The 23181-nt window shown below is 45.4% G+C and overlaps 1 protein-coding gene across 1 annotated transcript; it reads right to left on the bottom strand.

Annotated features, from left to right (window-relative positions):
- Positions 1–14568: 14568 nt before the first annotated feature.
- On the bottom strand, positions 14569–20148 carry LOC111556295. The gene is given in 2 exon segments (XM_045050968.1): positions 14569–18123; positions 18125–20148. Coding segments are annotated over 2 exon segments (5247 nt in total). The 5' UTR covers positions 19817–20148.
- Positions 20149–23181: the final 3033 nt, after the last annotated feature.

Here is a 23181-nt window from a genome sequence, read left to right as displayed (position 1 = left end):
TTCCTATTCTTTGTCACCCCTCCATGGGGAGGCGTGACTTTCTGTCGTCTCTACTCCCTGAGTGGTCTCGCCTTTTTCTGTTTGGTTTCTCAGTGTGTCCGTCTTCTAACAAAGGCCAGTATTAGATTCTCTCTTTTGGAAAGATCCAGAATGGTTTCTTTCTCCTGGTTGAACTGTACGTGATATAGTCAGCCTGTGTCCTGGGTGATGCTAGAAAGACAATAAGAAATTATTTCTCTCCAGACAATTATTAATAATAATGAAAAGTTTGACTCAATAGTTGAAGAAGTCGTACAGAAATACCCGCAAAAGTTAGGAGAGATGCAGAAGTACGTACACTGAAGAATAATATTAGAAAATTTTAATAAACAGCCTAACCATTTATCAATTGGGAAATGCTTAAATAAATTATGGCTTGTTCATACTCTGGAATACCATGAAGACATTTAAAGAAATGCGATTGGGGCACCAGGGTGGTCAGGTGGTTGAGCATCCGACTCTCAGTTTCAGCTCAGGTCGTGATCTCACATTTTGTGAGTTCAAGCCCCACAGCAGGCTCTAAGCTGACAGCATAGAGCCTGCTTGGGTTTCTCTCTCCCTCTCTCTTTGCTTCTCCCCCACTTGTGCTGTCTCTGTCTCTCTCAAAATAAGTAAATAAATTTTTTTAAAAAAAATTTAAAAAAGTATGGGATTTATTTATAGGTCCTGATGTGTAGAGCTCTCTAGAATTTTGTGAACAATGAAAACAAGAGCAGAAATCTACCTATTTTTTTTTTCAACGTTTATTTATTTTTGGGACAGAGAGAGACAGAGCATGAACGGGGGAGGGGCAGAGAGAGAGGGAGACACAGAATCGGAAACAGGCTCCAGGCTCCGAGCCATCAGCCCAGAGCCTGACGCGGGGCTCGAACTCCCGGACCGCGAGATCGTGACCTGGCTGAAGTCGGACGCTTAACTGACTGCGCCACCCAGGCGCCCCGAAATCTACCTATTTTTAAAAACGGGAGTATGCGTTTGTATATAAATGTATGTGTATTTGCATATGTATATTTCATATATGCATATGTGTGTATATAGGTGTAACCATATGTATATGAAAAACATTCAAATCAAGTGCTTGATTCCCTCACCTCTAACCTGCTTCCCTTTAGTGTTCCTCACCTCGGTAAAATGCCCCACTATTCAGTCAACAAATCAAACTTGCATTTATTCTCCTCTCTTCTCTCTCTTACACCTGATATTCAATCTGGGGGAAAATCCTGTCGAAATTGCCTTTATTTAAAGCCTTTTAAAACTGTTTACTTATTTTGAGAGACAGAGAGAACAGGGGAGGCGCAGAGACAGGATCCCATGCAGGCTCTGTGCTGTCAGCACAGACCCTGATGTGGGGCTTGAACTCACAAACCATGAGATCATGACCTGAGCCGAAATCGAGTCAGATGCTTAACTGACTGAGCCACCCAGGGGCCCACAAACTGTGAGATCGTGACCTGAGCTGAAATCAAGAGTCAGAAGTTATCCTCTTTTTAAATGTTTATTTATTTATTTTGAGAGAGAGAGAGAGAGAGAGAGAGAGCAAGCAGGGGAGAGGCAGAGGGAGAGGGAGAGAGAGAATGCCAAACAGGCTCCATGCTCAGTGCAGAGTCCTATGTGGGGCTTGATCTCATGACCTGAGCTGAAATCAAGAGTTGGACACTCAACTGATTGATCCACCCATGTGTCCTGGATTTGTCTCTTCTTTTTTTATTGTACATTTATTTTTGAGAGAGAGATAGCAAGAGAGAGAGAGAGAGCACTTACAAGTGGGGGAGGGGCAGAGAGCTAGGGGGATAGAGCCAGAGACAACTGGAAGCACTGAGCTGTCAGCACAGAGCCCAATGTAAAGCTCGAACCCATGAACCATGAGATCATGACCTGAGTTGAGGTTGGACACTCAACCAAGTGAGCCACCCAGGTGCCCCCTGGATTTGCCTTTTAAAAGATATCCGGAATCCAACCACTTCTCACCATCATTGGGCTATTATAAACCAGTTAACTGGCATCCCTGCTTCTACCTTTGCCCAGAAACCTTTGCCCCTTCACACCGAAACCAGAATCATCCTTTAAAAACAAACCGTTCTGGTCATTTCCATGTTCAAAGACTTCAAATTCAAGTCCCTCCGTGGTCTTCAGAATGGCTACTCGTCTAAATTTTTCTTCTAACATGTCTCCTTATCCAATCTGATCTAAGCACACTGACCTCTTGGTGGTCACCCAAATAAACCCCACATGCTCCCGCCTCAGGGCTTCTGTACTTCTTGTCCCCACTGGCTGAAATATGAATAGGATGCACTCCTTCACTTTGTTTTGGTCTCTGCTAAAATACTATCGTGCCAGAGAAAACATTCCTGACCCTTCCATCTAAAATACGTATCAGGACAGTCATTTGTTTTGTTCCTCTGCCTTCTCCACTAGAATGAAAGGTCTATGCAGGCACATTAGTAGTAGAATAACTAAATTCCATTTTTAGCTATGATACATGAAATATTTTTAAAGAAGTATGAAGTTGGTTAACTCCCATTAGTAATATTACCCTTATTGTGCCTAAAGATGTGTCTGTCAGAGTAATGTTTCCATAATGAACATATGATACGCTATCTACTTGTTTTCTCTGTCTTTGTTTTATTTTCTGTTTTTTTTTAATTGTTGCTGTTGTTTAATGCTTATTTATTTTGAGAGACAGAGCACGCAAACAGGGGAAAGGCAGAGAGAGAGAGAGAGATCGTGACCTGAGCCAAAATCAAGAGTCGGATGCTTAACCGACTGACCTACCCAGGTGCCCCGTCTTTGTCTTGTACATACCTTTATTCAATATAGTTGACATACAATAAACTACACATAATTAAAGTGCACAATTTGATATATTTACACATACGTCCACACCAGTGAAATCTCTACCCCAGTCGAGGTGGTGAACATGTCCATCACCCCCAAATTTTCTTGGTTTCCCCCCCCCCACCCTCCTCCATCTGCCAGGCAATCACTGATCTGTTTTCTGTCACTTTATCTTGGTTTTGTTTTCTGGAATTTTATATAAATGGAATCATACAGAATGTATGATTATTTTTCTGCCAGACTTTCACACAGCATAATTATTTTGAAACTCATTCATATCATGGCATGTATAAATAGTTCATTTTTGTTGTTGCCAGCTTTCATCCCACTGTATAGTTATACCATAATTTTTTTATCCACCCACCTGTTGATACACTTTAGGGTTTTTTTCAGGCTTTTGCTATTACAAATGAAGCTGCTATAAGAATTTGGGTACAAGGCTTTGTACGGACATATGCTTTCATTTCTTTTAGAGTAGGATCATATGGTTGGAACTTCTTGAGAAACTGTCAAATTGTCTTCCACAGTAGTTGTATCATTTTACATTCCCACACGGATGTATGAGAGTTCCAAGTGTTCCACAATTTTGTCAAAACTTGGTATGATTGGGGTGCCTGGATGGCTCAGCCGGTTAAGTGTCCAACTCTTGATTTCAGTTCAGGTCATGATTCCAGGGTTGTGGGATCGAACCCCACATCAGGCTCTGTGCTGAGTGGGGAGCCTGTTTAAGACTTTACACTCTCTCCGTCTGCCCCTCTCCCATTACACTCTCTCTGTCTGCCCCTCTCCCACTGCTCATGTGCATGCTCTCTTTCTAAAAAAAAAAAACAAAAAACAACAAAAACAAAAACTTGGTATGATTAGTTTTACCCTAATAAGTGTCTGGGGTATATCTCATTGTGGTTTTAATTTGCATTGTACTAATGCCTATGCATTATCTGTAGATCTTCTTTTAAATTAAATAATAATTTTTTAACATTATTTTTTTAGAATTAAAAAATGTTTATTTTGAGAGAGAGAGAGAGAGAGAGCGCGCAACAGCCTGCATGAGTGGGGGAGGGGCAGAGAGCGAGAGGAAGAGAGAGAATCCCAAGCCGATAGAGTGGAGCTCAATGCAGGGTTTGATGTCATGAACTGTGACATCGTGACCTGAACCGAAATCAAGAGTCAGACACTTAACCGACTGAGCCACCCAGGTGCCCCAAAACTTTATTTTTTTAAGACCAGTTCGAGATTCACTGCAAAACTAGGGGAAAGATACAGAGATTTCCCATCGGTACCTGCTTCCCTCACACATTCACCAGAGTGGTACGTTTGTTACAATGATGAACTTACATTGATACATCCTTATCGCTCAAAGTCCGTAGTTAATATTGGGGTTCAATCTTGGTGTTGTACATTCTATAGGTTTGGACAAATGTAAATGACATGCATACATTATTTGGTTTTGTACGGTATATTTTCACTGGCCTAAAAATCCTCTATGCTTAGCCTACTCGCCTCTCCACCGAAGACCCCTGACCTCCACTGATCTTTTGACTATCTCCATAGTTTTGCCTTTTCCAGAATGTCATATAGTTGGAATCATACAGTATGTAGTCTTTTCAGACTGACTTCTTTCGGTTAGTAATATGCATATAAGTTTCTTCCATGTTATTTCCTTTTAGTGTTGAATAGTATTCCATTATCTGAATGTATCACAGTTGATCCATTCACCTGTTGGAGGACATCTGGTTGCTTACACGTTTTGGCAATCGTGAATAAAACTGCTATAAAAATCCAGAGGCACGTTTTTGTGTAGACATAAGTTTTCATCTCCTTCGGGTAAATACCAGCAAGCGTGATTGATGGATTGTATGGTACGAGTATATTTAGTTTTGTAAGAAACCACGAAACCGTCTTCCAAAGTGGCTGTACTCTTTCGCATTCCCACCAGCGACGAATGATCGTTCCTGTTGCTTCACCTCCCCTCCAGCATTTGGTGTCGTCATTGTTCCATGTGTAGTATGTAGTGATATCACATTGTTGTCTTTTTTTCTTTAGGATTCTTTTTTTTTTTTTTTGTGGAAACTTTATTTATTTGGGGGGGGAGGGGCAGAGAGAGACAGGGAGAGAGAGAATCCCAAGCGGGTTTCGTGCTGTCAGCGAGGAGCCTGATACAGGGCTCAATCTCAGGAACCATGAGTCATGACCTGAGCCCACATCAAGAGTCAGATGCTTAACTGACTGAGCCACCTCCCATTGTTGTCTTCATTTGCATTTACCTGACAGCATATGATATGGAGCATTTTTTCATATGCTTATTTTCCATCTGCATACCTTTTGGGCGAGGCATCTCTTATAATCTTTGGTCCATTTTTAAATTAGCTTGTTAGTTTTCTTAGTGTTGAGTTTTAAGCGTTCTTTGTATATGTTGGGTTAACCATTCTTTATTAGATGTACCTTTCGCAAATATTTTCTCCGGGTCAATGGCTTGTCTTCTTATTCTCTTGACATTGTATTTCTCAGAGCAGAAGTTTTTCATTGAAATGATGTCAAGCTGACCAATTATTTTTTTTTCCGTGGATCATGCCTATGGTGTTGTATCTACAGAATAAGTAATGGTGATAAAAGGTACAGCATGGGGAATGTAGCCGATGGCATTATATTGCATTATGTGGTGATAGATGGTAGCTATACTTGAGGTGGGCATAGCATAACATTGTCAAATCACTATGTTACACACCTGAAACTAATGTAACACAGTGCGCCAACTGTATTTCAAAAAGTCATTGCCATACCCAAGGTCCCCTAGGTTTTCTCCTATATTATCTTCCAGAAATTTTAAAGTTTCGCATTTTACCCTTAGATCCGTGATCCATTTTGAATTAATTTTTGCAAAGGATGTCTGTGTCTAGATTAATTTCTTTGCATGTGGATGTCCAGGTCTTCTAGCACCATTGGTTGAAATGACCACCTTTGCTCCATTGTATTGCCTCGGCTCCTTTGTCAAAGATGAGTTGGTTGTATTTATGTGGGACTATTTCTGGGCTCTCTATTTTGTTCCATTGATCTATTTGTCTATTCTTTTGCCAATACCACATTATCTTGATTACAGTAGCTTCATAATAAATCTGAACGTCAGGTAGCATGAGTCCTCTAACTTTGTCCTTCTCCTTCAATATTGTGTTGGCGATTCTGGGCCTTTTGCCTTTCCATATAAACTTGAGAATTTGTCGATACCAAAAAAATAACTTGCTGGAATTTTGTTTAAGGTTGCATTGACTCTATAGAAAAAGTTGGGAAGAAAAGACATCTTGACAATATTGAGTCTTCTTATCCATCAACATGGATTATCTCTCCATTCCTTTTGTTTTTCTTTGAATTCTTTTATCAGAGTTTTGCAGTTTTCCTCGTATAGGTCTTTTTTTTAAAGAGATCTTTATTTATTTGTTTTGAGAGAGCAGAGACAGCATGAGTGGGGAAGAGGCAGAAAGAAAGGGAGAGAGAGAGAATCTTAAGCAGGCTCCATGCTGCCAGCGCAGACCCCAATATGGGGCTTGAACTCACGAACTGTGAGCTCATGGCCTGAGCTGAAATCAAGAGTCAGATGCTTAACTGACTGAGCCACCCAGGCACCCCTCCTCATATAGATGTTATACATATTTTCTTAGATTTATACCTAAGTATTTCATTTTGGGGGATGCTAAAATAAATGGCATTGCTTTTTTAATTTCAAATTCCACTTGTTCATAGCTGATATATAGAAAAGCAATTGATATCTCTATATTAACCTTGTATTCTGTACCTTTCCTATACTTCTATTAGTTCCAGGAGATTTTTGTCAACTCTTAGGTTTTCTACATACACGGTCATGTCATCTGTGAACAGTATGTATCTTCTTTGGTTAAGGAGCTGTTCAAACCTTTTGTCTTTTTAAAAATTGGGTTGTTTTTTGGATCGCCTGGGTTGCTCAGTTGGTTAAGGTCCAACTTCGGTTCAGGTCGTGATCTCATGGCCCATGGGTTCAAACCCCACGTCCGTCTCTTTGCTGACAGCTCAAAGCCTGGAGCCTGCTTCGGATTCTGTGTCTCCTTCTCTCTCTGCCCCTCCCCCACTCACACTCCATCTCTCTCTGTCACTCAACAATAAAATAAAATGTTAAAAAAAAAAAGAGTTGAATGCTCAACCGACTGAGCCACCCAGGAGCCCCTATATTTTTAGGTTTTACACTTTGGTTAATGATTTAACGTTTCTAGGTGGTGTACATTATGAATTGAGGTTAATTTTTTTCTATGTGAATATGCAATCGTTCCAGCACAATTTCTTGGAAAGACTAATTTCTTCACTAAATTGTGTTTGAGTCTGTGCCACAAATCAGTTGTCCATATGGATGCGTGTGTACTTCTATACTTTTAATTTTGTTCATTGATCTATTTGTTTATTTTCCCGACAGGACCACTGTCTTGATTACTGTAGCTTTATAATAAAGCCTTAAAAACTGGCAGTGTTAGTCTTCCAAATCTGTTATTTTTCAAAGTTGTTTTGGCAATTCTAGGTCTTTTTCATTTCCGTGTAAATTCTAGGGTCAGATTGTGACATTCCACAGAAAGGCTTTTGGGGTTTCATTTGGCATTGTATTGAACTTATAGATCAGTTTGGAGAGAAATTACATCCTTACCATATTGTGTCTTCCTCAACCGTAAAGATAGTATCTCTTGGGGCATCTGGGCGGGTCGGTCTGTTAAGCATCCGACTCTTGATTTTAGCTCAGGTCATGATTTCACGATCATGAGATCAGCATGGAGCCTGCTTGGGATTCTCTCTCTGCCTCTCTCTCTGCCTCTCCCTGGCTCGTGAGTGCGTGCGCACACTTTCTCTCTCTCTCTCAAAATAAAAAAATAAACGTTACAAAACGTGTAATATATCTTTCCATCTTATTTAAGCCTTCTTTAATTCTTTCAGCACTGTTTTGATACAAGCAAAAACACACATACATTTGTATTTCCCCTTTCTTAGATAAAAGGTGACATATTATGTACATTGTCTGGCACTTTGTTGTTTTTACTTAAAAATGTGTCCTTGAGATGACCCCATTGAAATATATAGAGCTCTTCTTCTCCAGTCCTTACCCCTACAGCCTTGCCAACAGAGTATGTTGTCAAATTCTTAGATTTTTGGCCAATCCAATAGGTGAGAAATGACTTCTCAATGTATTTTGATTCAAATTTGTTACAGGTCAGGTCTCCAGGAAACAGACTCTGATTTGATCGAAGTGGTGTTGGGCAAAAGGAGAAGTTAAAATTTGATGTGCATGAACAAGGGCCCTCAGCAGATCCCAGAGAGAATTCCAGAGCTGAGGTTAACTAGAAGAGATGTCCCGATTTGAAGCAAAGGGTCAGGCCTTTGTATGTTCTCACTGACCACGATCGGATGCAGGCTGCCCTCAGAAAGGGGACATAATATTGAACACAGCTGCTTTCTTAAATTTTTTTTTTCAACGTTTTTTATTTATTTTTGGGACAGAGAGAGACAGAGCATGAATGGGGGAGGGGCAGAGAGAGAGGGAGACACAGAATCGGAAACAGGCTCCAGGCTCCGAGCCATCAGCCCAGAGCCCGACGCGGGGCTCGAACTCACGGACCGCGAGATCGTGACCTGGCTGAAGTCGGACGCTTAACCGACTGCGCCACCCAGGCGCCCCGAACACAGCTGCTTTCTTAAGCTGAGAACTGTTCCTGGAGAGGGATTCAGCTCACCGTTTTCAATCATCAACATTCCTGGAGAAATGTTTGTTTCAGTCCCCTGGAACTGGAGATGTGGTTTGATCTGGATGGCTTATTTACAGAATACACCGCTGCATTTCTATAACTTAGGAGGCTGAGCAATAGGTACATGGGGTTCACTGTGTAATTCTATTTTAGTATGTTTGAAATTTTCCATACTCAAAATGTAATTTGAATTTCTAATTTTTTTAAAGTTTATTTATTTTTGAGAGAGAAAGAGACAGAGCGTGAGCATGGGAAGGGCAGAGAGAGAGGGGGAGACACAGAATCTGAAGCAGGCTCCAGGCTCTGAGCTGTCAGCCCAGAGCCTGATATGGGGCTTGAACTCACAGACTGAGAGATCATGGCCTGAGCCGAAGTCGGATGCTTAACTGACTGAACCACCCAGGCACCCCAATTAAAAAAAAATTTTTTTGGGGGCGCCTGGGTGGCGCAGTGGTTAAGCGTCCGACTTCAGCCAGGTCACGATCTCGCGGTCCGTGAGTTCGAGCCCCACGTCAGGCTCTGGGCTGATGACTCGGAGCCTGGAGCCTGTTTCCGATTCTGTGTCTCCCTCTCTCTCTGCCCCTCCCCCGTTCATGCTCTGTCTCTCTCTGTCCCAAAAATAAATAAAAAACGTTGAATAAAAAAAATTTAAAAAAAAATAAAAAAAAATTTTTTTTTAATGCTTATTTATCTTTGAGAGAGAGAGGGACAGACCATGAGCAGGGAAGGGGCAGAGAGAGGGAGACACAGAATCTGAAAACTTGAATTTCTATATGAACAAATTTGAAGTTCTTTTCATATGGTTAAGGACCATTTGTGTTCTCTTTCTGTAAACTCTCTGTTCATGTATCTTTTGCCCGTTTTTCTACAGAATTGTGTTTTTTCCCTCAATATTGGGAAGCTCTTTAGATAGGAGAGCTCGTCTTTCTTCATCATACAGATTGAAAATATTACTTTCAAGTTTACATTAGTCTTTTTAATTTTGCTTAGGGTGTTTCTTTTCATGTAAATTCAAAAAATAATCAGAATTACTTATTGTCTATCATATAGCATTTGGATTATGAGCCAGAATTGAACATTTTTTCCTAACTCCAGGTGATAGTAAAACGCCTCCGTGTTTTCTTGTATACTTGCATGTATGTTGTGATCAATGGAAACAATTTTGTTTTCGTTACGGAAATTGAGCTATTCTTCCTGCCACTTATTAAGAAATTCATCTTTCCTGTCTGATTTCCAACTGAATTTCGATGCACCATTGAGTCTATTTCTGAATTTTCTAAATTCCATTGTTTTTTTCTATGCCAGTTTACCACTCTTTTTTTTTTTTTAATTTTTTTTAACGTTTACTTATTATTGAGAGACAGAGAGGCACAGAATGTGAGCAGGGGAGGGGACAGAGAGAGGGAGAGCCACAGAATCCAAAGCAGGCTCCAGGCTCTGAGCTATAAGCACAGAACCTGACGCGGGGCTTGAACTCACAAACTATGAGATCATGACCTGAGCCGAAGTCAGTCGCCTAACCAACTGAACCACCTTACCACTCTCTTAATTATAGAGACTACACGTTTTACTATTTGGGAAGGCTACAATCTCATATTGCTCTTTTGTCCCCATTGTGTTCCTGAATGATTTTCCTCATTTATTCCTCCAAATACATATTTTTTTCTCTTCTGAAAATGCACTTATCTTGATTGTTATTTTACAATATACGCCATCTTGATTGGGGTGGTGGTTGTTATTTGGTCCAAACCTGATTTTTCTCTCTCTCTCTCTTTTTTTAAGTTTATTTATTTATTTTGAGAGAGAGAGAAGGGGAGGAGCAGAGAGAGGGAGAGACAGAATCCCAAGAAGGCTCAGCGCTGTCAGCGAGGAGCCTGACATCAGGCGTGAACTCACAAACTGTGAGATCATGACGTGAGCCAAGATCAAGACTCAGATGTTTAACCAGCTGAACCACCCAGGTGCCCCACCAGATTTGTCTTCTTATTGAGCCGACGTGTTAGATTTCTAGTAGTGTTTCTCCTTTCTAGGACCGTTGTTGGGTATTTTTTTGTCAATGTTTCCAAAATGTATCATTTGGGAGACCATCCCTTTGGACCATGACAAAGGTTTACCTGTTGGTTGCCTTCATAGCAGCACTTTTGGTGGAAATAGCAAGGTGGATTACTTTGGCCTCTGGGGAGCCAGGTCTGGCATGCCCAGGAATCTTAATAGCCAGAGCAGCTGACAGGAGTATGGTATCTAATAAATTTTGGACACAGGAGCCATGTTTAATTTCATTCCCATTGGAGGCTGTCTTCCTCTAAAGAGGTTTGAGAAGGGGAGCAGAGAAGATCATCTATGTATTATAACAACGCAGAGCTTGTAGCAATGTTTATATTGTGCAAATCAGCTTCTAAATTTTGTGAAAAGTAGGAAGGACTCTGTGAAACCCTGGGGAATTACTGTCCAGGTGTATTTCTGTTCTTCCCAAGTGAAAGCAAAAAGCTACTGGCTACCCTTCTCAACTGAAATACTAAAAAACGCACTGCATAGATCGATTTCAGTGAACAACTTGCTTTCAGTGCAAATGGATGTCAGGAGTGTATGGAGGTTGGGAACAACAGGGGGCTGAGGGACAACAGTGTCATTTATTGCTTGAAGTTTCTGGACAAACCTCTATCCTTCTGCAAATCTATGTGTGTGTTGGGGGGGTTGGTCCTCAGTCACTTTAGAAAACCTTGTAACTATGGCTTACAATTTGGCCTCAGTCCAGGGAACGTAAGAGACTTGAGGTTAATTTAGATCCTCAAAAGGTTTAACTTTAAAGAGGCTTTTTTTTTTTTTTTTTTTTTGGTGCCAAAAAGTGATTTTATTAAAGCACAGTGACAGGACCAGTGGGCAGAAAGGGCTGAACTGGGGTTGTGAAGGGCAACTTGTTATACACAATGGAGTTGGGGGAGATGGAGTTAAGAGGAAGTTTCTTAAAGGGATCTTCCCATGCTAAAGACTCACAGATTACCGGAGGCCAAGCTATTGTTAAACTAAGGTTGTTTTTCCCTCTAGGAAGCATTAACACCAAGACAGTAGGGGCTTCCTGGAGAAATGTTATACTCTGTATTTGCCTCAAGTATTTGTCAATGGGCTGCAGGTTCTAAGAAAATTTAATTTTATCTGCCATTTCCTTCTGCCTTTGTTCTCCACATCGCTACCACTACGGAGGGGGGAGGGGCGGGGTGATATTATGGGATCCAGGAAACTGACTCTATAGGTTTCTGGAGATTAGGCTATTGATAAGATTGCCTTTTTCTTATAATTTACTAAGGTATTTGTCAACTGACGGGGGCTCATGTCTTGTGTTAGGAGCCAAGCTCCTAGGCCCTATGGAATGAGAGTTGGCGCAAAGAACCACTCGGCACTCCGATTTCGGCAGAGAGTCTTTACTGGTGCACCAGGGCTCCCCAGTGTTAGAAAGCGGGAGAGCCCCGATATACGGGGTTACAGGTCTTTTATACCATTTTGAGTTACATTTGCATACAGGCTGGTGGTAGGCTCTCTGCTCGGTGGTGGTTAGGGTTGGGGGTAATTTCGTCCTGGGAAAGCTTGGGAAATGGAGTTTCTCTCGGCAGATGCAACTTGGAGCCCGGGTGCGAAGCGGCAGGGGACCTCCAGTTTGGGAGCGTAAGCAGGTTTACAGAAGCGAGATGAAAGCGGTCATCGTTATTTATGTGACAACCTGTTCCTGTCTTGCGTAGGGAAAGGTGGGGGTACAGCTCTCCCAGGGTACGGATGTCTAACTGCAGATATCCTGTTTGTCAACTGGTGGAAGTGCAAGCCCTGCAAGTGAGGCGTTACGGAACTGAAGATAGGGTGGGGGTGTGTTATTAAGCTAAGCAGGGGTCTTTCATTCCCCCATTTTCTTTTGGCGTCGAATGAAACCTTTCATTCGATTGTATCTGGCCTTTCTGCGTCAAATTGTCTTAGTTGGTGGTACTGTTGAGTTAGGACCAAGGCCTGGATGACAGAGAGTCTTTCTCTTATGAATTGTACCAAGCGGTTGAGGATGCAAGGTCCGAACATCAGTATTAATAGTAGGAGTATTAAAGGGCCCATGAGGGAGGAGACTAGAGTGGTAAACCAGGGGGATTTGTTATACCACCCCTCAAACCAGCCTTGCTGAGATTCGAACAGCTTTTGTCTTTGTTTGAGTCTCTCCCTCAGCTTGGCCATGCTGTCTCTCACTATTCCTGTGTGATCAGCATAGAAGCAGCACTCTTCTTTGAGGGCAGCACATAACCCGCCTTCTTGTAAGAACAACAGGTCAAGTCCCCTCCGATTTTGTAAAACCACTTCTGAGAGGGAGGTTAGGGATCTTTCTAGTGCCGAGATGGATTCTTCTAGTGCCTGTATGTCAGAATGCATAGCGATTTGTAACTGCTTGAACTGATTAGTTTCTATGAGAGCTGCGGTGCCTGTCCCTATGCCAGCTGCTAAACTTCCCATAGTTAATCCCCCTAGGAGCAGTGCTACGGTGAGGGAAACTGGTTCTCTCCGGAATCTGCCGCCGGGTTCATAGTGGCCATAAATATATTCTGAGTCATGGTAGAAGATTTTTGGCCAAAGTTCAATTAGGATGCAATAGTCGGCAGTATTATTGAGTACCTGGAGCGAGATGCATGGCGTGAGTCCGGTGTTACAGACCCAGCACGTTCCGTTGGGAGCGGTCAAATAATAGGGACCCTGCCCGACAGATGGTATGGTCTGACTACAGAGATTCTGGTGTGAGGGTGGAATTTTCCCAATACATAGGCCATGACCGGTGACTTCAGTTAAAGTGAGGCCATGTCGAGGTGTAGTGCTACATCTCAGTGGGGCATTCGTATGGTTAGTAAAGTTCCCAATTATAGCAACTCCCTGATAGTAAGGGGGTTTAGCCGTTAGGCAGAGCCAACAGTCCGGAGTTTGATTTGGGGCCGTAAGGTTGAGAGTTAAGTATACCCCTTGTACAAGGTTTAGGAGCCTATCTCCTGTGCCCGGTCGAGAGGGGGGGGTCGGGTATCCTAGACTGGGGCTTAGAGTGGAATTAACAGGGTTAATTCCCGGTGTCTGAGTTGGGGCCCTTGGTGGCTGGACTGGGATGGCTAGCTGGACCGGAGCTTTTTGATCGGCCAATACTAGGTTGGGACCTACGGTTTGGGTGATTGTATCTATTTTTAATTTGATTTTTAGAACAATCCCCCTATCTTTTCCCGGTAGGTACCATCGGAGTCCCCATGTATAGCCCGTCTGCCATCCGAGAGCCCGTTTTCCTGAATCTGTAAAGGTAATCTTAAGAGGTAGAGACAGGGGACTTATCCAATGATGATACCCTTCTGTGCCCTTTTTATAGTAGCAAGTGTGTCCATCGGGGTCAGGTTTGGTGTAACCTCTTGTAATGGTGATTAAGTCCCAGGAAGAGGTAGGTTGCCAGTAGGCATCGCCAGTAGTTTCGCAGCCCCATGCCGAGCAGAAATATTCTTCATATCCCCCACATCGGTGGGCAGTGGCCCTATCCCTATTGTCTCGAGGACAGACATAGAACTCTGCCTGGGCTAATCTACATCTGGCAGTGGGACTACTGCATCCATGGGCAGTCATCTGCTGGATTCTTTCCCCCATGTAGGACTGCAGGTTCTTGGGGCTTCTAGCTGGGATATCCCAAGTGTCTAATCCAGCTGCCAGCTGGCAAAAATCAGGGGTAAGTGGGGGCCACCAAGTATTAAGCGCATGGTTACCTTGGACCTCCCAGACAACTTCCCCGCTCTGGGAGTAGATTTGCCAAGTCAAGGTATAAACCTGATGTGGGTTCCCCTCTTTGACAATTTTAGCTCCAATTCCCGCCCCCAAGCTTGTGAGGACCCACAGAAAGACCATTCCCGCTGGGGGTTTCATTTTGGGTTTGTGCAGGGACAGGGTGGATTAACAGTCAGACACGGGAGAGTCTTATCTTAAGAGGGTTCTCCGAACGGTGGAGCTTCCAGGTTTTGGGAGCTTTCGGTCCAGGGGTTCTTGGGGCTGCCTTGGCGTGCGATGCGTGAATCCAGGCGGCGATCCCGTCAACCTTTATGGCGGTGGGCGTGGTCAGCAGGACGATGTAAGGTCCCTTCCAACGAGGCTCCAATCCTTGAGAGCGGTGCCGCCGGACGTACACGGAGTCTCCTACCTGAAATGGGTGGCTAGTTTGTGGATGTCCTGGCCGGTACAGTTCGGCCAGGGGTGTCCAGATTTGGGCCTGCACCGCTTGCAGCCCTTTTAGTCGGGCTTGTAAATCAGTCTTAGGATCGGAGGGGGAGAAGGAATTGAGCAAGGTTGACAAAGGGGGGGGTCCCCCATAAAGGATTTCATACGGGGTGAGCCCGAAACGGTTGGGCGTATTTCTGGCTCTTAACAAAGCCAGAGATAGGAGGCGTCTCCAATCTTTTAAGCCAGTCTCTAAGGTCAATTTAGTAAGGGTCTCTTTTATTGTTCTATTCATTCTTTCTACCTGTCCTGAGCTCTGGGGCCTATATGCACAGTGTAATTTCCAATTAATCCCCAGTGTCCTGGCGAGCCCCTGACTTACCTGGGAAACGAAGGCCGGCCCGTTATCTGACCCGATTACCTTGGGAAGTCCAAATCTGGGGAAGATTTCTTCTAAAATCTTCTTGGCTACCACGTGTGCCGTTTCCTGTCGGGTGGGGTAGGCTTCTACCCATCCTGAAAAGGTGTCTACAAACACTAATAGGTACTTATACCCCGCATGGTGAGGCTTTACTTCAGTAAAGTCTATTTCCCAATAGACTCCTGGGCGGTTACCACGAGTCCGTTTTCCTTCCGGCACTCGGGTAGCCCCAGCGTTTACCTGTTGACAGACCTTACAGGCGGAGGTTACCTGTTCTATGAGGGTGCCTGCCTTAGGGATTAAGAAGTCAGTTTTTTTAATCAGTAACTTCAGCTTCTGATTACTTAAATGTGTCCAGGCGTGCATTTGTTGGATCATTGCCAGGGCTTCCTTTCGGGGAAGGACTATCTTTCCTTCTTTTTCCCAGTCTTTAGTGTCCTGATTCAGTATAGCCCCTATGGCCTTTGCCTCTTCCTGGTCTTCTGGGGTGTAAGCATATTTGTTGGTCGTAAGATTGGTTTCTTCAAGTTTTGTGGTCAAAGTCAACGTTTCTGCCACAGCGACTTGCCTGGCTACTTGGTCTGCCTGTCTATTTCCTGTTGCAATTGGGTCTTGTCCTTTCTGATGCCCGGGGCAATGAATTATGGCTACTTTTCGGGGAAGAAAAAGGGCCTTTAATAATGCAATGATTTCAGCTTTGTTTTTAATTTCTTTTCCTTCTGAGGTTAGTAGGCCCCTTCTTTCATAAATACTCCCATGTGTATGAGCCGTTGCAAAGGCATATCGGCTATCTGTGTATATGTTAGCCTTTTTCCCTTCGGATAGTTCTAGGGCCTTGGTGAGCGCTATCAGCTCGGCCTTTTGTACAGACGTGCCAGGAGGTAGTGATTGTGCCCATATGATGTGGTGGCCATCTACTACCGCCGCTCCCGCCCTCCGGGTACCTGAGTCGATGTAACTGCTCCCGTCCGTATACCAAGAGTGATCCGCATCTGGGAGCTCTTGATCTTTAAGGTCTTCCCGTGTCCCATGGGTCTCAGCCAGTACTTGCCGGCAATCGTGTGCGCTCTGTTGGTCTTCCGGTGCCGGTAGCAACGTGGCAGGGTTCAAGGTAACCGGAGGTCCAAATTGGACGCGGTCTGTGTCCAGTAGGAGGGCCTGGTAGTGGGTTAGGCGTGCGTTGGTTATCCATCGGTCCGGTGGCTGCCGCACTATGGCCTCTAAAGCATGCGGGGTGATAACAGTTAGTGGCTGTCCAAGGGTTAATTTGGCAGAGTCCTTGACCAGCATAGCAGTGGCTGCCATGATACGAAGACATGGGGGCCACCCCGCTGCCACAGGGTCCAACTTTTTGGACAGGTATGCTACTGGCCTCTTCCAGGGCCCTAATTTTTGGGTTAGAACTCCTTTGGCAATTCCTTGTTTCTCGTCTATGAAAAGGGTAAAGGGCTTGGAGGTGTCTGGCAACCCGAGAGCCGGGGCGGAGAGGAGGGCCTCTTTTAGGGCCTCAAAGGCTGACTGATATTTTTCCTGCCAGGTGAAGGGTGCACTCTCTTTCGTGAGGGCATAGAGGGGGGCGGCTAGCTCAGCGAACCCAGGTATCCATAAGCGACAGAACCCAGCAGTTCCCAGGAATTCACGTACCTCTCTGGGGTTCTGGGGCGGCAGAATGCGAGCCACAGTTTCTATTCGCCCAGGGGTGAGCCATCTTTTCCCCTCACTCAGTATGTACCCCAGGTAGGTTACCTTGGTTTGGCAAATCTGGGCCTTCTTGGCGGATGCCCGGTATCCTTTTTCTCCTAATTCCCGGAGCAGATGTCTGGTACCTAGTATGCAGGCTTCTTTTGTGGGGGCGGCCAGAAGAAGGTCATCCACATATTGGAGTAGAGTTACTTCTGGATGTTGAGTCCGGAAGTCAGTTAGGTCCCTGTGAAGAGCCTCATCAAAGAGAGTGGGGGAGTTTTTGAACCCTTGGGGTAAGCGGGTCCAGGTTAATTGGCCTGAAATTCCTCTTTCAGGGTCCCTCCATTCAAAAGCAAACAGTTCCTGGCTCTGGGGGGCCAAGGGTAAGCAAAAGAACGCATCTTTTAGGTCCAGTACTGTGTACCAGGTGTGGTCTGGGCTCAGGGTGCTGAGCAAGTTATAGGGATTGGGGACCGTAGGGTGGATATCCATAGTCCTTTTGTTGACTTCTCTTAAGTCTTGGACGGGCCTGTAGTCCCGGGTGCCAGGTTTTTTTACTGGTAAAAGAGGGGTATTCCAAGGTGAGCGGCAAGGTCGCAGGACCCCAAGCTCTAGAAATCTAGTAATGTGTGGCTGAATGCCCATATGAGCCTCCTTGCTCATGGGATACTGCCTGATAGACACAGGCATTGCCGTGGGCTTTAGGTCAATTATGATTGGGACTTGGCATTTGGCTCGACCGAGCCCTCCCGTTTCTGCCCAGGCTTGGGGAAAGTCCTGCAGCCAGGCTTCGAGGAGGTTAGTGGTGACCGGGGTTTCAAAAAGTCTGTGTTCGTCTTGTAAGGACACAGTTAAGACTTGGATAGGCTGGCCATCCCGGTTTAGCACTTGGGCCCCCGTTTCGGAGAAGTGTATCTGGGCTCCAAGCTTGGTTAGGAGGTCTCGTCCCAGAAGGGGGTACGGGCATTCGGGTACCACCAGAAAGGAGTGTGTCACCGTCCCTTGCCCTAAGTCAACCGTGCGGCGGTTAGTCCATTTGTGAATTTTTCTTCCTGTCGCTCCTTGGACCCAGGAGGTACGCGAGGACAGAGGCCCATTTGCCTTGGTTAAGACCGAGTGTTGAGCTCCCGTGTCCACCAGGAAGGTGGTGGGATGCCCCCCTACAGATAGGGTTAGCCGGGGCTCGGGGGGGGGCTCCGGAGCCCTGACATCCCTATTCGCTCTCTTCGCCTAAGGCGAGCACAGAGGCAGGTTTCTTTGAGTTCCCGGGGCGCTTAGGGCAGTCTTTGATCCAGTGCCCGCGTTCTTTGCAATAGGCGCACTGGTCTTTTCCTACTTTGGGCCGCCTCTTCGTTTCCCCTGACTTTCCTGTTCCGTTTTCTGTCACTACAGCTGCCAGGATTTTGGTTAAATGTTTATCTCTCTTTCGATCTCTTCGTTCCTCCCGTGCTTCCTGCTCTTTTGCTAGCCTAGCCTCCTTTTCCTCTGGGGTCTCCCTTTTGTTATATACCTTTTCTGCCTCCCTAACTAGTTCCTGCAACCCATAGGTTTGAATCCCATCTAGCCGTTGGAGCTTTCCTTTTATATCAGACGCTGCCTGATCTATGAATGACATGGCCACGGTAGCCTTATGTTCTGGAGCCTCGGGGTTAAATGGAGTATACATCCGAAACCCCTCTAGAAGCCGTTCCATAAAGGCTGCGGGGCTCTCCTCTTTTCCTTGGATTATGGTCCTTACCTTGGCCAAATTGGTGGGCCGTTTCCCTGCCCCCTTGAGACCCGCCAACAGAGCCTGGCGATAGATTCGGAGACTCTCCCTACCTGGAGCCGTTTCATAGTCCCAGTCCGGGCGGGTGAGGGGAAACCCTTCATCTATTTCATTGGGAAGCTGAGTTGGAAGACCTCCAGGCCCCGGCACATTTTTCCGGGCCTCCAGGAGAACTCGTTGCCTTTCCTCGGTAGTCAAAAGGACCTGTAAGAGCTGCTGGCAGTCGTCCCAGGTAGGCTGGTGTGTGAGGAGGATAGACTCTATTAGTGAGGTTAGGGCCTGGGGTTCTTGGGAAAAGGAAGGGTTATGAGTTTTCCAATTATAGAGATCGGATGCAGAAAATGGCCAATATTGGACAGTCCGGTTGACTGTCCGGAGAGGAAACAGGGAAGATTGCCAAGTGGGAGGGCCGTTCGGGTCGTCCGATCGCCGGAGACGGAGGCGGGGGGTCTGAGGTGGGGTCTGGGGAGTTAGATCGGGTGGGGCTGGAGTAGAGGATGGGGCTGACGTACAGGCGGGGGAAGAAGTTGGGGAGGGGGAGGAGGAACTGGAGGCAGGAGGGGAAGTAGGGGGCACCGGGGACAGGACGGAGACGGGGGCCAGGGGTGAATTATAGGGTGGAGGTAGTAAGAGGGGGTTGTGGGGCGGTGAAGTCTCTTCGGGGGCGTGGGGCGGCGAAGACAAAGCGTCTAGGAGGAGGGGGTCCCTTTGGGACTCATCGGGAAGAACCGGTTTGGGCGGATCTGGAGTTTGGGTTGAGGCTCGGTTTTTGGAGGTTTTCAGGGGAAGGAGGGTAGACTGAGAAGTGGGGCAGGAAGGAAGGAAGGGTTTCACCCATGCCGGAGGATTCCGGATGAGATCCTCCCAGGTGAGGATATAGGCCACTTGATCTGGATGACCTTGTGGTCCAGGATCCATTACCTTCGTCTTAACCTGTAATATAACAAAGAGGTCAAAAGTCCCGTCCCGGGGCCACCCTACAGATAGGGTGGGCCACTCCGATGAACAAAAAGTTCGCCATCGACCTTTTCGAACCTCAACGGATAGATTGCGAGCTCTTGCCTGGACGTCCGAGAAATGAGTCAGAGTCAAAGATAGAGGAGTAGTCAGTGTCTGTCCCATGGCTGTGTCGTCCTGTCCACGCGTCCACACACGCACACTTACACACACACACACGAATATGACTACAATGTCGATACAGACCAGACAACACAGACTAGACAACAACCAAGGAGCCGCGGCCAGGTATTCAGATTCAGATGGCAGGGGAGGCCTGCCTTCGGATTTGGGGAGTCTGACGAACTTGTCAGTTCTCCTCTACAAGCACCACCGAGGCGTCCCTCGGGGCCGGGGTGTGAAGGTTCAGGACACGTCTGTCCTCCTTCAACACTCCTACTGAGGTGGCCGGCCGGCCTCAGAATTCACAGTTCAGAGACAAAACATAGAACACAATACCTGTGTGCAGACAAAGGCACAGAAGTCTGTCTTCAGTCAGTCCGTCAGTGGCCCGGGCAGGGGAGTCATCTACCGACGGGGCCGGGGTTCTCCTGCCTTCCCTCGCTTCCCGGCCAACGCACCAAATGTTAGGAGCCAAGCTCCTAGGCCCTATGGAATGAGAGTTGGCGCAAAGAACCACTCGGCACTCCGATTTCGGCAGAGAGTCTTTACTGGTGCACCAGGGCTCCCCAGTGTTAGAAAGCGGGAGAGCCCCGATATACGGGGTTACAGGTCTTTTATACCATTTTGAGTTACATTTGCATACAGGCTGGTGGTAGGCTCTCTGCTCGGTGGTGGTTAGGGTTGGGGGTAATTTCGTCCTGGGAAAGCTTGGGAAATGGAGTTTCTCTCGGCAGATGCAACTTGGAGCCCGGGTGCGAAGCGGCAGGGGACCTCCGGTTTGGGAGCTTAAGCAGGTTTACAGAAGCGAGATGAAAGCGGTCATCGTTATTTATGTGACAACCTGTTCCTGTCTTGCGTAGGGAAAGGTGGGGGTACAGCTCTCCCAGGGTACGGATGTCTAACTGCAGATATCCTGTTTGTCAACTGGTGGAAGTGCAAGCCCTGCAAGTGAGGCTTTACGGAACTGAAGATAGGGTGGGGGTGTGTTATTAAGCTAAGCAGGGGTCTTTCACTTGCATGAACTGATCTCTAGCGGTTAACCATTTGTTTCCTTTCCTTTGTTCTCGGGCAGCCAGGAGTGCCTGAGGAATGTCACACAGATCCCACCTGGGGAGAGGGGCAGTGTGGCAGCTTGCGCTTTTGCCCTCAGCTTGTCTTAGGCTCCCTCATCATATCCCCCCCCGAATAATTTTGACCCTTAAATCTTTAAAGTTGTTGAAGGAAGAAGTTCTCATCTTCAGTAGGGGCTGGGTAGGTGTATAGAGATGCTCCTACCTATGGGTCAATATTGGTCAGTCGGGGAACGTACAGGGGAGTTACAAAAGGCAGAGGGACCTGAATCCAACATGGACGACATATATGAACCTCCTTGAGTAGAAAGGATCATTTGTTGGCTTGAAGTTATTATAGTGATGGAGTCTTGGTACCAGGCAGACATGGGAGAAGATAGCAAAACATAATTAGAATAACAAGAAAGCGAAGTCTTTTGGTAGTTGACAAAAATCCTCCAAGGGTTTAACCAATCACTAAAGGAAAGACAGGGATTGTTTAAAGGGCCAATTTGAGTATTAATGTCAGTTAGAAATCCAGAAATGTTTCTGTGGCAGTCTGGAATGTATACACAGCATTTTGTTTTTATGAGAGCACAAGTTCCACCTTGTGCAGCAGTTAAAACATCTAATGAAGAAGCAGTTTTTAATAGGTTCAGGAGAGGAGGCACAGAGGAGAGATTTGGAGAAAAAAGTACGTTCTTCAGAAAGGATGTCCCAGAGGTGGGCCCTGAGCACAAGATGGCAGCCACGTATCAGCAGATAAAGAAGACAGGGGAGAGGAAAAAGAGGCCTCTGAAGCCATTTTGACTTTTTTCAATTGTTTGCTTGCTTCACTTAATTTAGAAATAGTATTTTGCAAGGAAGTAAATTTAGAATCCTGAAAACATCTGGAATCCTCAAGTTACCATTTAAAATAAGCATCCTGTTTGGTTTGGTTTTTTTTTTTTTTCCTTTTTTTTTTTTTTTTAAGGAAGCATTGCCTTCAAATTTAATTTTGAGGAAAACAATTTTGAAGAGATGGGAAGTTCCCCACAATGGCCACTGAAGTTCTAAATAACTTCTGCTTAAGGCAGTCTATTTAGTTATAAGTGTGCATATGGAGAGACCATAATTTTTAAACCTAAAACCTGGCAGAGTCCCAGTAGAGAGGGGCACCCTGAATGCATTCTGATGACTGGGATCCCATTTGTTAGAGGTCTTACTTTAGAATAACTAGAAAATTCCTAAACATCCCAGTTTAGGTAGTATTAAAATAGTCTGGTTCCAAAGGGATCAGACCAAAGGCCAGCAGAATTTCAATAGAACAGTCCTGTTCCGAAAGGAGTCAGTCCTCAGGCTAGCACAATTCCAGTAAGGAGAATCTGGTCCCAAACAGGAGTCTAACTAAAGGCTAGACTAGTTCCAAAAGGCACAGTTCCAACTGGAACGGTCCGATCCCCAAAGGGAGTCAGAGCAAAGGCCTATGTATTTCCAACCGGCACACTTCCAATAGGAACCATCTGCTTCTGAAAAGGAGTCAAATCGAAGGCTTAATGAGTACTTTCTGCGATAAAACAGAACAAAAAAAAGGACAGAAAACATAAACAAGGCCTTAAAACAAGTCCCAAATCAAGCCCGGAGACCTCAAACACGAAGTATGCGGCTCAAAACCGAGGCAAAAACTCACCCTCAAACCCCAGGGTCAGCAAGAAAGCAGTGAGCCTGATTGGCTTTGTGGGTACCGTCCCCTGTTTGCCCACCAGTTTCAGAGCTGTTAGGAGTCTTCTGTGGATCCCACTTCTGATCACCAAGTAATGTTAACCTCAAAAAAAAAAAAAATTGTCAGTTATTTTACCAGCAAACAATGAGTTTAGTTGAGAATAGCAAAGAATTCTGATCTGGGACGAGCAAAGTTGTGCAAACCCAAAGACAAGTAGACAACAGGGAAGGGGTGTGCTCTTTTGTAAAGGAAAGGGGGACCTTAAGAAGGGCTGTTATAGACACAAAGTCCATTGGAGTAAACTGAGATTTTGAAGCATGGTAGCTTCTAGTTGGCTGAGTTGTGATGGTCTCTCATTGGCTGGGCTTTTGCTGGGCAAGAAGAAAAGCTTTCTTCCACCTGCTTGGGTGGTCAAATAGTATCCACATGCAAAGGTCTGTCTCCTATTGGATTTACACTTGATGATGAGCGACGGGGCATGAGAACCCCCTGTGCTGCATTTCAGTGAGGTTTCCCTTTATGAATTTTCACACTATTAATTTTTCCTACAACTCACGTGGAAGGTGTTCGAACAATGCCAGAGGTTATTGTAGTTGACGCTTACCTACCAGTGAAAG

The sequence above is a fragment of the Felis catus genome, chromosome X (assembly GCF_018350175.1).
Source record: "Felis catus isolate Fca126 chromosome X, F.catus_Fca126_mat1.0, whole genome shotgun sequence".
NCBI classification, from domain to species: domain Eukaryota; kingdom Metazoa; phylum Chordata; class Mammalia; order Carnivora; family Felidae; genus Felis; species Felis catus.
The sequence above is the reverse complement of the archived record's forward strand: the minus strand, read 5'-3'. Positions and strand labels throughout refer to the sequence as shown.